This window comes from Durio zibethinus, chromosome 3 (assembly GCF_047325235.1).
Source record: "Durio zibethinus cultivar Kanyao isolate XHJ-2024 chromosome 3, ASM4732523v1, whole genome shotgun sequence".
NCBI classification, from domain to species: Eukaryota; Viridiplantae; Streptophyta; class Magnoliopsida; order Malvales; family Malvaceae; genus Durio; species Durio zibethinus.
Genome location: NC_143164.1, coordinates 37,166,771 through 37,179,859, shown reverse-complemented (window position 1 = coordinate 37,179,859; position 13,089 = coordinate 37,166,771). Strand labels below are relative to the sequence as shown.

At 31.3% G+C, this 13,089-nt stretch overlaps 1 protein-coding gene and 1 pseudogene across 1 annotated transcript; both read right to left on the bottom strand.

Moving 5' to 3' along the window:
- Nucleotides 1–591: 591 nt before the first annotated feature.
- On the bottom strand, nucleotides 592–1,508 carry LOC149519825 (protein NRT1/ PTR FAMILY 6.4 pseudogene; annotated as a pseudogene).
- Nucleotides 1,509–3,897: 2,389 nt separating this feature from the next.
- On the bottom strand, nucleotides 3,898–8,327 carry LOC111283643 (endoglucanase 11-like). The gene is made up of 5 exons (XM_022872210.2): nucleotides 7,913–8,327; nucleotides 7,596–7,808; nucleotides 7,320–7,520; nucleotides 6,980–7,234; nucleotides 3,898–4,676 (listed from the first exon to the last, which is right to left on the bottom strand). Exons 1-5 carry the CDS (start codon nucleotides 8,147–8,149, stop codon nucleotides 4,026–4,028), a joined length of 1,557 nt encoding a protein of 518 aa, XP_022727945.2. The 5' UTR covers nucleotides 8,150–8,327; the 3' UTR covers nucleotides 3,898–4,025.
- Between the last annotated feature and the right edge of the window lie 4,762 nt (nucleotides 8,328–13,089).

Here is a 13,089-nt window from a genome sequence, read left to right as displayed (position 1 = left end):
CCTAAAACGACTGCGTTTTTTCTTTGGGATGTTATATCCACGTGGATCATATGCGTGCTTAATTTTTTAAAATATAAACAGACATTAATGAATCCCATATTGCTTGGAGTTGAAGTATCCCGGTGCAGAGTTATTAATTCAAGAACTTCGAATTTTGGGAAGAAAAATTCATACGCCGTAATTTAAAATATAACTAATGATATGGTATAAATATGATAAAAAAATATTAAGATAATATAATTTAAAATATTGATAATAATTATATATAAATTTAATAAAATAAAAAAAATCTATTTTATATTTTTATATTAATATATAATTTTTATATAAAATATAAATAAAATATATTAATTTTAATATTTTATGATATACGAATTCATAAGCTGTTTAATTTAATTAAGATATAAGGGACGGGATGGGAGAGCTCACTTTGAACTAGTTTGAAGCTCAAGTACAACAGGGTTTCTCATGTGCCTAGAAAAAAAAGTTAATAATTCTAACATGTCTTGTTTTTCCTCTTAGAGGAGATGTATAAACCACCACAGCTGCACCTGACGGCCCTTCTTTACAATTTACGTGATTCTTTAGAGCTCAGCTTTCTGCTTCTGTGCTGTGGATTTGTTGTTTGTTTGGTGAACATTTGTTATGTACTGGGTTTTCTGGATGTATTGGCATTAAAGCTCTCACTCTTTGATTGCTAAATTTCCTAGAACCCGACATTTTCAACTCGTATGTCGGAACTAGCTCTGAACCAGGAATTCTTTTACATTTATAAGCCTGCTTTCCTATGGCTATCTAGCAGTTAAATGCAATAAGTTTTGTCTGATCCTTTAAGCCACAAATAATGACTGATCTTCTGTCTGGCAACTCTTCCCCCCTCTTCCTAGATTGTCTTGCTTATATACCAGCACAATCACGGCAAATAAAGACCCAATGCTGATGCAAAAATAGAACCTATTGAAGAAGAAAATCATAGCCTTCTCCTCCTTGGGATCTGTCAAGTCAAATTGATCAGAGCCAAATCCAGAGACATTAGACTTCATTCCTCCACCACCAAGTGCTATTGTGTATAGTGCTGCATACGGCAAAGCCAGTTGCCGGCCATTTGCCTCAATGCACTCATGATTCTGTCTTCTATAGTCATTACAGGGAGGAGGCCTCATGCTCGGAATTGTTGTAGCCAGTGTTAATAAAATTACCACTTGATGCAAGATTAGAACATTTATCAGTCAAGGTTATGGATGCAGTTATGTATAAAAAAAACTCATCGTGGCAGTTATGGATGCAGAGAGTGCAACTGTTAAGCATCGGCCAAGTTTGGCATCAGCTAAGAAACCTCCTAGGAGACCAAGCAGATGGAGAGCGCCCATGAAGTTGGTAACTATGGTTGCAGATTTTGCTGCTGAAATATGCAAATCTCCAACTAAATATGTCACTAAGTTCATTGATATGCCCATCACACATATCCTCTCTGAGAGCTCAGATACTGCATCAAAATTTCCTTTCATATTAACAAAGTGGAAATATTGGATCAAGATAAATCAAACTAACTCCTGAGGTTCATCATAAGCACCTACGATGAGCGCTACAACAAGCCATTCACCAATTTTTGACTTGTCCACCGGATTCCCCGATAATCAACGACATTTTCATCATTTGAACCATCTTTCTTACCATGACTTCCAACCAAAACCTGTTAGCATCCAAAGCAAAATCCAGGAAATTATAACAAAGAAAGTATTCATGAAATGTTGAAAGTATTTAAGCATGCAAATGAAAAACTTTTATAAGGTACACTGTACCATGATTAAAACTTAGGGAGGAGAAGAGAATCGACAGGAGAGAGGAAATGGTGCTCCTTAGCTCTTAAGCCTTATGTGGAGGAATCAGAAGGGGAGAAGTGCATGATTGGGGTGGGGAATACAAGTATGATAAGGCCTGGTTACAACTGTAGATGTAGCTTCTGAGTGTCCCCAACTTCGTGGTTAAGAGTGGGCTTCCATGACCTTTAAAAATTTTCCGATGTGTATTTTGGTGCTATTTATTATCATCCTGTGGTCTTGGTGCTCACAAGCCAATGCTTTCAACCAAATAACAGAAATTGACAGACTTTTCTGAACTTGTTTCCTATCTCTTCATTATCATCTTTGTATACCCAGGATGGTGAAGGGTTTAAAAGAACAGATAATCATCTATGGTGTTGTCCTGTCATGTGAGGTTAGGCTGATCACAAACACCCAACCATCCGATTACTGGCAGTGTGCCATTGATTGATCATAGTACTATAAAGTTTTGATCGAACCCAAGCTTGAAAATGTTAAATGAGGCATTTTGCTTGCTTTTAACAGTTTTTCCAACCTTAAAAAATCATTGAATTCATCACTGAATTATCATATCGGATGGAGCTCCCACTCCCAAACTTCTGCAGCAAAATTCATCTTTCTTGCTCTTAATTACATTAACTTTTCACATCATTAAACCATGTCTGGAATTCTTAAGGTAGTTGTCTTTCGTTGCATTGCCTAATCATTGGTGGGCCGACCAGAAACTCGAACTTTCCTTCCTGGATTACGTATAAAATACTAGCAAACATTCAAGTTGTTAATTAAGAAAACTCTAGATATAGCTTTTGTATAAATTGTCAATGAAATCTCTTTAAGAAGGAACTGTTCAAGCAATTTAAGCCTATCTATATTGAGCAAGATTTTGACAATTTGGTGACTACCAGCAAGTAGATAAGGATCAGAGATTTGGTATTTGCTTTAAGAAATTGTCTTTAATTTCAATATGATCGTTTTTGGCACATGATTGCTTCTGTTAGCTAATTCCAGTTGAAAAATCTAATCCTAACATCCATTGATATCTAATTAATAACCACAGCATATCATCTAGGTAACAAAAATTAACAGCGTTTTTTTCAGACAGCAGCTCCTCGTCGGGGCTCGCGGCCTACAGGGAGATCACTTACCATATGCCATTTGTGTCCCGATTGTGATAAAGTGTCGGTTCCCACGTGAAAAAGTCACCTTTCTTTCTGACATGTACGTCCATATCTAACCCTTTGAGAAGCAGATTTCGTGTACATAAGCAGTGAGCATTTTCTGTTCAGTACTCCTTTTTGAAACAGCTTTCAATTATAGACAATGTGGGCTGTTTTTCTTTCTCTGAAACTTTTTATATCAGTTCGTTGATTCTCTCTGAGTACTGCCCCAGCCCCAGCCAGGAAAACCTCTAACTTGCTTTGCTTGCTCATGTAAACTATTTTTGTAGGACACAAGTACCCTTACCTAGAATTTTTTTTTTCATGAAAATTATTAAATCTTGATGTATTCTTTTAACAAATTGTACAATTTGGACTGAACCAGCAAAGAGTTTCAACTCATTGGGCTGAACCCCAAGTAACAAAATTGTCACAGGACCGATAAATGGTCCATCATCTTGGACCATGATGAAGGGCAGGCCTAAGATAATGAACACCCCAACATGGCATTTTTTTATACCGTAGGCCCATGTTGTTTTCCAAAGTTTACTTGTGTGTATTGAATTTAGGAACTTGGGAGCAAGTTTTTCAGCTATCTATCTTGATAATTTAAAACAAACAAATAATTAAAAATCATAAAATCCTAGAAATGATAACAAAAAAATTCATAAAAGAATACAAATAATGAAATTCAAATATTTTTTAAGCTTTACCCATATAATATTTTATTTTTAATTATAAATATAAATATGTCTTGAACTTAAAATGACATGATCTTTTCTCTTTTCTCGTCTAAACTTTTTTATATAAAATATATATATATGGTTTTATTAAATCATTGGACACAATAATTTCAACCCAAGCAAGCTTTTAGCCAGCTTAGATGAATAATAAATAAAGGAAGAGAAAAATATATGTTGAACTATATGGTTTATACTTTCACTATTATGAACATTCAACAAAAATGAAGGGTACGATAAAATGGGGTTTGAACACCTTAGTTCAGCCACACTATTTTGTTCTCACTTTATCTATATATTTGTTTCTAATAAGAAGCAACCAATTCTAGTTCATGGTTATCCTCTAAATGTGAGAACCTAGCGAAAACCCCAACTAATGGTGCTGTATTATATGTGCAGGCCTCAGTCAGCATATAATTATCTCTTTGATCCATGAAATTATCTTGACAATCTGGTCCCCCGACTAGTGCCCCCACCAAGACATTAGGGTTAGGTTCTTGCCGACTATACCAATTGTCATAACCTTGGATGCACCCAATGAACCCCTTATTCTCTCTATATGACACTATTGAGGCCCCCCTATGGTGCACCCTTGTGGGGTATTTTGAACCATAACCAACTAAATAACTCATGTTCATGGAATTGGAACCTAATATGTAATCTACTTGAGATTTGGCAAATTTGAGGATCCCTTCATGATCCACTGTTCCGGCAGGGCATTCGAGGAGTTTGTTCGAGTCACGAAGGAAGTCGGAGTAAAGGGTGAGAAGGAATACTGCTGTTGATACGTATTGCATGTTGTTCCATCGCCGGATGTATAGAAGACCTCCTGGGGTACGATCAATGTTGTTGCTGGCATTGTTTTTGTTGAGACATGAGCATAGGTAGTACTCGGCTTTTGATCGGTATTGATTGAGAATATGAGCGTGCTGCTTATGATTTTGTTTCTCCAGCAACTGCAAAGAACAAGTTAGGGGATAAAATATGTCATTGTCTTGATAGAAGACATGAAAGTTTTATGAGAGTATAAATTATAAGAGCTTTCGACGAATTATTTGTAAATCTATATAGTTTTTGTTTATTTATGTTCGTTTATTAAATTTAACAAATAATTTTAAACAACATTTTTATATTCATTATTAAATGAATTGAATATAAACAGAAGTATGTTTGATTTATTTATATTAGTGAATAAATTCGTTTAAATCTCATTTATTTATAATTCATTTGTTATTCATTTGTTGTTCATTTATAATAATACTAATAAAATTACATTTATATTATTTACTTTAATCCTATTTTATAATTCTTTTATATTTGATTGAATTCATTTATGTTTGTTTAGGATTTGTTTGTTTAAATTTGTTTGGTTATAATTTATTTATTGTTCATGAATGTGTTTATTTATATATATTTATGAACATGTTCGTTTAATATTCACGAATGAATTCACAAACACAAACCGAACGCAAATAACCTATTATTTAAACAAATAAATATAAACGAACAGACCAATTTTAAACTAACAAATCATATATATACGTTTGTTCGTTCATATTTAATTCATTTTTAACCCTAAAGTTTCATAAGATCTTAGATACTTAAAAGAATCGATCCCCATTAAAAGTTGAAGAAAGATCCAAGATTCAACTAGAAAATTTGGTATTAGAAGCATTTTTGTTCCTTGAATCTTCAAAGGTTTCAGCTGAAGATTTTTCCTTTTCCTGCAAGAACCATTGGTAATCTCCTCACAGTCCTGACTAATCACTGGTATAAGAGAGATTTACTGCAAAAATGGAGCCAAAAAAATGTGGGTCTACAAAAATAAACGAGCTAGTGAAGGTGTGCCTCAGCAAACGACTAACATTCATAAATGAAAGAGTCTGTATCCACTCACTTGGATTGGCAGTGGGACCAAATCCATGTACCAGGCCCTACCTAAAAATGCTTAGACAACCAAATCAGTACTCCAGCTCTGCTACGAGCATGATCGACCTTTGATATCTATCTCCCTTCCCTGGTCTGATTGTGGAACAGCAACAATTTGCTGCTGAAGCACAGAAAATTACTACTCTTTTCCACTAGATTTAAGCCACGTGGTAATAATCTACTGGCATTCAAATGGCATTGGATACACATGAATTTGTGCTCCTATTTTTTAACTCTAAAGATTTTGTTGTTTTCGTACGAAAAATACAGAGATAGATAGATTTTTCAATCTTCGTATTAAAATAAAATATATTTTATTTGATAACTTGAAGAATAGTAACTATAAATATTGTATTCAAAATGATTTTAATAAAAAACTATTAATTAAATTTGAACCTAAATCACTTATTTAAGGAGAACAATCTTATCAATTAAACCAACTTTTTGTTGGTTTTAAACTCTAAAGATGGTACCTTAATTAAGGGTTACTCTATCAGTGAACTTTGCTTAAAAAAATTGGAAAGTGTATGTTTCAAAGTTAAACTATTATTACATCTTTGAATCTAGGAAAAAGCAAAATTTCATGAAGATTTCGAGGACTTGACCTCAAAGCCAAGAGGACAAAAGAAAAATGGAAAAAGCAAAATTGAACCAAATCGTAAAAAGAATGTACTGAATATATCTATTAAAAGTAGCAAAAGCTGGCGGAAAAAAAAAATATCACATCAACTCCCTTGTCGTCATATATAATTTTCCAAACTAAGATTGTGTGGATTTGTTTTGTTCTTGCTATAAGTATTTATCAATATTTTTAAATTTAAAAAAAATTAAATGTTTCGAGTCTTATACTCGTATTAAAAACACCAAAACATTGGTTAAGACTTGGGTTCTAGGCATTGATTCATGGATGTTGATTTGACGTCATAGAAATTTTGAAATACTCCTAAGAAATAACTGAAGTGACCCCTAATGTTTATATTTTCATTTTAGTTATGAAATGACCTTAGTGGTTGACTTTAAGCAAAATAGTTTTTTCGGTAAAAAAAAAAAAATCAGGACTGGGCTGTAATTAAATAGATAATTATAAATTTGATAATTGATATATTTGTATTATATAAAATATAAAAAATTTATGTATTTATATTATATTTTATATAAAAATTATATATTATAATTTATATTGATATAAAATATAAAATATTTTAAATTTTTTATTAAATTTATTTATTTATATTAATTTATGTCTTATTATAATATCATATTTGAAGGTGTGAAATTTAAATAATTGGAGACGGACAGAGAGAACTTTTGAAGTGATCAGAGAGTTTACCTTCGATGCGATAACTTGAACCCCAGCGTACTTGACATCCCAGCTGAACTCTGTCATGGCCCAACCAATCCCACCAAAACAGTGAGCCTTGTTTATAACATACTTCAAGTACTCCTCTTTGTCGGTGGCCTGGTGCAACCACAAAGCTGCCCACAACAACTCGTCCATGTATCCACTCACCGACGCATAGTAGCCCTTCACCACCCCTACGCTTCCATCATATTTCCCTCTATACTTATCCCCGAACTCAAACAGCTACACCACCAAAAAAACACAACATTTTCCATTGAACAGTCATGTAACATATAATTTACAAGCTAATAACATCTTTGTGCGCTACCTCTTGGGCATGGTGCAAGAGTAAGTGAGAGTAATGTGGGTTTGTTTTCTTGAACACAATTGATGCTGCCGCCATTGCAGCCGCCGTCTCTCCGGCCAGATCCGACCCTGGATTGTTCTCATCGATCTTGTAGGCTTGGCGTGAGGTGGTCATATCCTCCGGGCGTTGCCAACAGTAATGGTCAGTGTCCCCATCACCCACCTATGGCAGCACAATGATTTGAAAGCTATGTTTGGGAATGGAACTGATACAAATAACAATGAATGTTATATCTACCTCTGCCCATAATACATTTCGGCTGGTGTGTGCCTTGATGAAGTAATCGGTCCCCCATTTCACAGCCTCTAATGCATGCTCCAATTCTCCGGCTTTAGCGATCTGATCACGAAATTCGATGATACTCCACGAAAGCATTGTTACAGTGAAAGCCATTGGGAGTCCGAATTTGACATGATCGCCAGCATCATAGTATCCTCCTACTAAGTCCACCTATAATTAAAAACAAGACAACTTTGAACTTGGAACAACATTAGTGATGTGAAAAGGAAAACCTGTTTATAAAACATTCAATGAGTTTGGGTTTGGGGCTATACTCCTTGTTCCAATCCGTCGGTGAGGCCAGAATGGCCACGCCAAGTGACACGTTGATTGTAAGGTAACCGACCGGATCGTTGGGATTCGAAGTAAAGAAGGCTCTTCGTAAATGCATCAGCATAATCAAATGCTTGAGCTGTTGTGGAAATGGCGAATACGGAGAAGAGAACAAGGCTACAATGCCAGGCAAATCTGGGGTTTTGTTGATGATGGTTTAGCTTCTTTTTCTTCTCCATTTTCCCTTCCCTCCCAAACAAACCTTTTTCTTTTTCTTTTCACTCTTTGAAATGTGTCTTTACCTCATGGCCTGTGGCCGAGACGAGTGAGTGATTTCATGGGCATTTGACACTTTTACACACTTTTTCTTTGCACCAAAAGCGTGATTTGTGCTGGGAGTGATAGTGTTTTGCTTCGAATTCGGATCAAATTTTTTATATTATATAATATTATAAAATTTTAAATTTAAATTTGAATTAAAATTTTATTTTATTTGAATCGAATTAAATCAAATTTTATTAATTTAGTTTATCGATTTTTTATTTTTAATTATTTTTAATTTTTATGTTATTTTAATATATTTAAGTAAATTTTAATTTAAAATTATTATTTTTATTTTATAAAAATTAAAATATATATAAATGGATTTTATTCGATTTTTTTTATTTTTAATTTTTTTATCCAATATTTGATTCAAATATAATATATATTTAATATTTAAATTTGATTTGAATCAAATAAAAAAATCAAACCGAATATTACGATTTCAAGTTTTTTTTTTTTTTTCTCCTAATTTAAGCAATAGTTTATTGCTTTTTGAAACGGCTTGGATACCGTGGAAATGGAAGAGGGAGAGTATCACAGGAAGTGAGCTTTGGGGAAAATATGGATTCTCTGCAAAACCAAAATTTTTTATACTCTTCATTAATTACATAGCCATGCTTCAACCATCAAAAATAAGTTGGCATGGCCCAATTACCCATGATTTTTTTTTTTATTTACAATATGTGATCAGAAGATGACAATGAAGCAGAGAAGCAAAAAAAAAAAAATTTCCACTAACTATAGATTTAGAAGTTTCTCTTGTAGAAGGGAATCCAAGAGTGTGACAAATGATGATGAATTTACATAAAATATGAGAAAATTTTATGTGAATAATTATAAATTATATTTAATGATTTTAGATAAATATAAATTATATTAATAATATTAAATAAATTAGAAGCTAAATATTAAATTTTATAATAATATCGTAATGAGACATATGTAAAATTATATTAAATGATTACAAGAATTAATTTTATTAATAAATAAATAAACATACCAAACGTAAACTAAATTAAACTCAAATTTCATTAATTGTATAATATAAGTTAATTGAACTAAATTCAAGTTTCGTTACAAATAATTTTTTGTTCATATAGAGATTATCACTTTTTTATGAACATGATTGCATACATTAATAACGTCATGTTTTGGACCCACTAGTTGCCTGGACAAAACAAGAAACTCATGCCTCCTGGACGTTGATTCTTCATTATTTCAATCAACAAAAAAAGTGATGGTCCTGCTTCTTATAATATCATAATCATGATCTTGAACTTGTAAAATGCAATTCAAAATTAAGTCAAATTAAATTTTATTAGTTCGATTTATTTTTAAAATTTTATATATTATGTTAATATAAATTTATTTTAATATATTTAGATAAATTTTGATATAAAATTATTATTTTTATTTTATAAAAATTTAAAATATATATAAATTAAATATATATATATAATTCGATTTGAATTATTTTTTTTAATTTTTTATCTTTTAATTCAAAATTCGATTAAAACTTAATATATATATTTAATATTCAAATTTGATCCAAACAAAATAATAAAACTGAATTAAACCGAATATTATGATTTTGAATCAAATTTTAAATTTTTTTATTTTTGTGAGCTTGACGGAAAATATGGATTCTTTGCAAAACCAATATTTTTTATACTCTTCATTAATCCCATAGCCATGATTCAACCAACAAAAACAAGTTGGCATGGCCCAAGTGTCCATGATTTTTTCTCTTTTTTTTGACAATATGTGATCAGAAGATGATAATGAATCAGAGAAGCCATACCAAAAAAAAAAAAAAAATGCACTAATTATAGATTTAGAAGTTTCTCTTGGAGAAGGGAATACAGGGAGTGTGCCAAGTTGTCTCTTTATTTGCTTGAAAGATTTGCTTAATGCTTTGAGCCTCATGGAAAATCATGTCTCTGTTTCATATGAAATCATGGGGACAGGGCTCATGGCTACGGCTACAATTAAAAAAAAAATTGACGGCTGAGGAAGGAATGAATCAATTTTAAAATATAATAACATGACAATTGTGGTGAGGAACATCATAATTTTGATATCATTTGTTGAGTTAAAAATTTTTAATTTAATCACATCAGCGGAAGCGAAATCAAACAATAAATCAAACATATAAGAGACAACAATATAATAAGATTCGGTCCAATTAATTTACATTCATTGATGAGAAACAAGATTCATTAATTATAAAAAATTACAAACATACATCAAATCATCAATCTCATTCAACAATCAATAGTCATAAGATACTCGCAATCTCCTCTAATTTTATGAAATATTTTCAATCCAAACAAACACAAACCCAAATCTTTATACACCCTTTCAACATAACCAAACACATACTTATATACTCTCATACATCATACCTATGTAGACCATCTAAAACCTTTGTATACCATTTCAACATAACCAAGCACATATCTATATACTTTCATATATCATATCTATGTGGACCCTCTCAGTTTTCTCTAATCCACTCACAAATAAACATACACACTCATAAGATGTAGAGTCACAATACTCATATGAAATGTCTATCCCACAAAACCTTATAATTCTCTTACATCTTTTTTCATACTTAATCCTGTAGAAACTTCATTTATTTATAACCATACAAACTTATCTATTAAGAATCTCTCTCCTCTTAGAATTCTTCTCTTATAAATCAAATTTGACTATTAAGAATCTCTTTCTTTTTAGAATTATTCTCTTACAAGTCAAACTTACTTATTAAGAATTTTTTTCTCTTAGAATTTTTTTTTGTAAATCTTTTTATCCATTAAGTAATATCTGACAAATTTTAAACAAATCTCAAACAAATCTCTTATGAAATTTAAATCATTATTCTCAACAAATTAAGTATTGATCGAACAAATACACATAACAAACGTTAATTAAATTAAATTCAAATTTCATTAGTTATATAATATAAATTAATTAAACTAAATTCGGGTTTCGTTGCCTATGTTTTTTAGTGATAGAGAGATGATCACTCGTTTATGAATATGATTGAATACATTAATAACGTAATGTTTTGGACCCACTAGCTACTCGGGTAAAACAATAAACTCCTGCCTCCTGGAGGTTGATTCTTCATTATTTCAATCACCAAAAAAAGTGATGGTCCTGCTTCCTATAATATCATAATCATGATCTTGAACCGTAAAAAGCAAATGTAATTATAGCAAACCGATGGAATGGTTAGTTGCCCAAAAAAAGTTAAGGCATTTGCTCAAATACGGTAGTTGTAGTGACAACAATCATTCAAATTTTATTCAAAGAATGGTGCATTAAAATTTTGTTCAAATTTTTTTTTCAAAGTAAAAAAAAAATGCAAATTATCCAATTCCGTAGATTTGCATTAAGAAGCCCAAAGTCGTCGGTGGGACTTCCATGTGTAAGAAGAAAGACACTTATTTGCGGTAAACAGCTGGTCAAAGTAAGACCATGTTTGCCGACAGCAGCACCAACTTCCAGTGGACCATGCTTGGATGTCAAAATAGAATGGTATAAAATGATACATAATGAAAAAAAAAATTATTATTAGAAACGTTATATTAAAATTTGTATGTAATATAATTAAAAATTTATTTAAAATTTATGAATTTAATAAATAATTGAAATTTATTAAAATTATTTTTATATCAAATAATAATTTAATGATTATTATGAAAATTAATTTTAAAATATATTAATAAAATTTTGTTATTTATTTATTGTACGATTATATAAATTTATTTTCATTAATAAAAAATAAAGATTAAAGATTATAACTAACAAATGATTGATTTAATTTGTTAAAATTTATCTTTTTGATAAAAAACTCTTTGTTTCAAGTTTTATCAGAAATTATTTATTCGAATTATATCAAATGCATAACTTACAATCATCTATCTTAATCTATCAAATACGATATATTTTATTTTAATTTAAAAAATTAAATCACTTATTTATTCTGAATTTAAAAAAAAAAAATTTAAGATCATAGAAAGAATGCTCAAATCCCAACCGTCCAAAGCCCCCTTAATTTATCAAATCGAACGGTTGCTCTGAAGAGAATTCATCAACTATTTCTTAAGTCCACCCTCGAATCAATTTATGCCACGTGTACCACCAACTAGACAGTTGACACGTCACTTCCACCAACGAATTACTAAAAACATTAACCATTTTTTCCTTTTTTTTTTCCCTATTCAAGTCGCCGGAATACGTGATAATGGCGGCCTCAGCGGATACTAACGGTGGGGATCATGCTGTGGAACTGATCGTGCTTGGCAACTCCGAATCGGCCGCTGATGGTGGCTTAGCAGTATCGGCTTCGGAGGAGATAATACCTCTCTTGACGCAGAGCGAGAGGCCCAAGATCAGCATCTTCTCGGTCTCTCATTCCCGAAGAAAACCTAGGGTAAGTAAAGTAAGGTAAAGCCTTAATTCTATTTTTACATTTTTTTTCTATTACTTTAAAATTATATATTGCTGACTGCTTGAAGCTTTAGTTTTACTTGTTAAATGGAAGCCAATCGGATTGGAATTTGTTTGCTTGGCTCGATAGTCCGATTATTGTTCTTTTCCATTTTTACGATTTATATGGAATATCCAAATAGATTTGACAATCTAAAACATGACACAACACCATATGAAAAATGGATCCGAAGGAGACTAAGTTTAAAATTTTAGTAATAACTATATATATGTTTAATAAAATAAAATATATATATTATGTTTTCGTATCGATGTAAATTGTGATACGTAATTTTTGTTTAAAATATGACACAAATACATAAATTTTTGTATTTTATACGACATGAAAACACGA

What these genes read in the sequence shown, in the direction of transcription:
- LOC111283643 (XM_022872210.2), bottom strand. Translation starts at nt 8,149, where the DNA reads ATGGAGAAGAAAAAGAAGCTAAACCATCATCAACAAAACCCCAGATTT. An exon ending in CCGACGGATTGGAACAAGGA is followed by an intron (nt 7,809 to 7,912) that starts GTATAGCCCCAA and finishes TTTTAATTATAG; the next exon opens with GTGGACTTAGTAGGAGGATA. An exon ending in TCTTGCACCATGCCCAAGAG is followed by an intron (nt 7,235 to 7,319) that starts GTAGCGCACAAA and finishes TTGGTGGTGTAG; the next exon opens with CTGTTTGAGTTCGGGGATAA.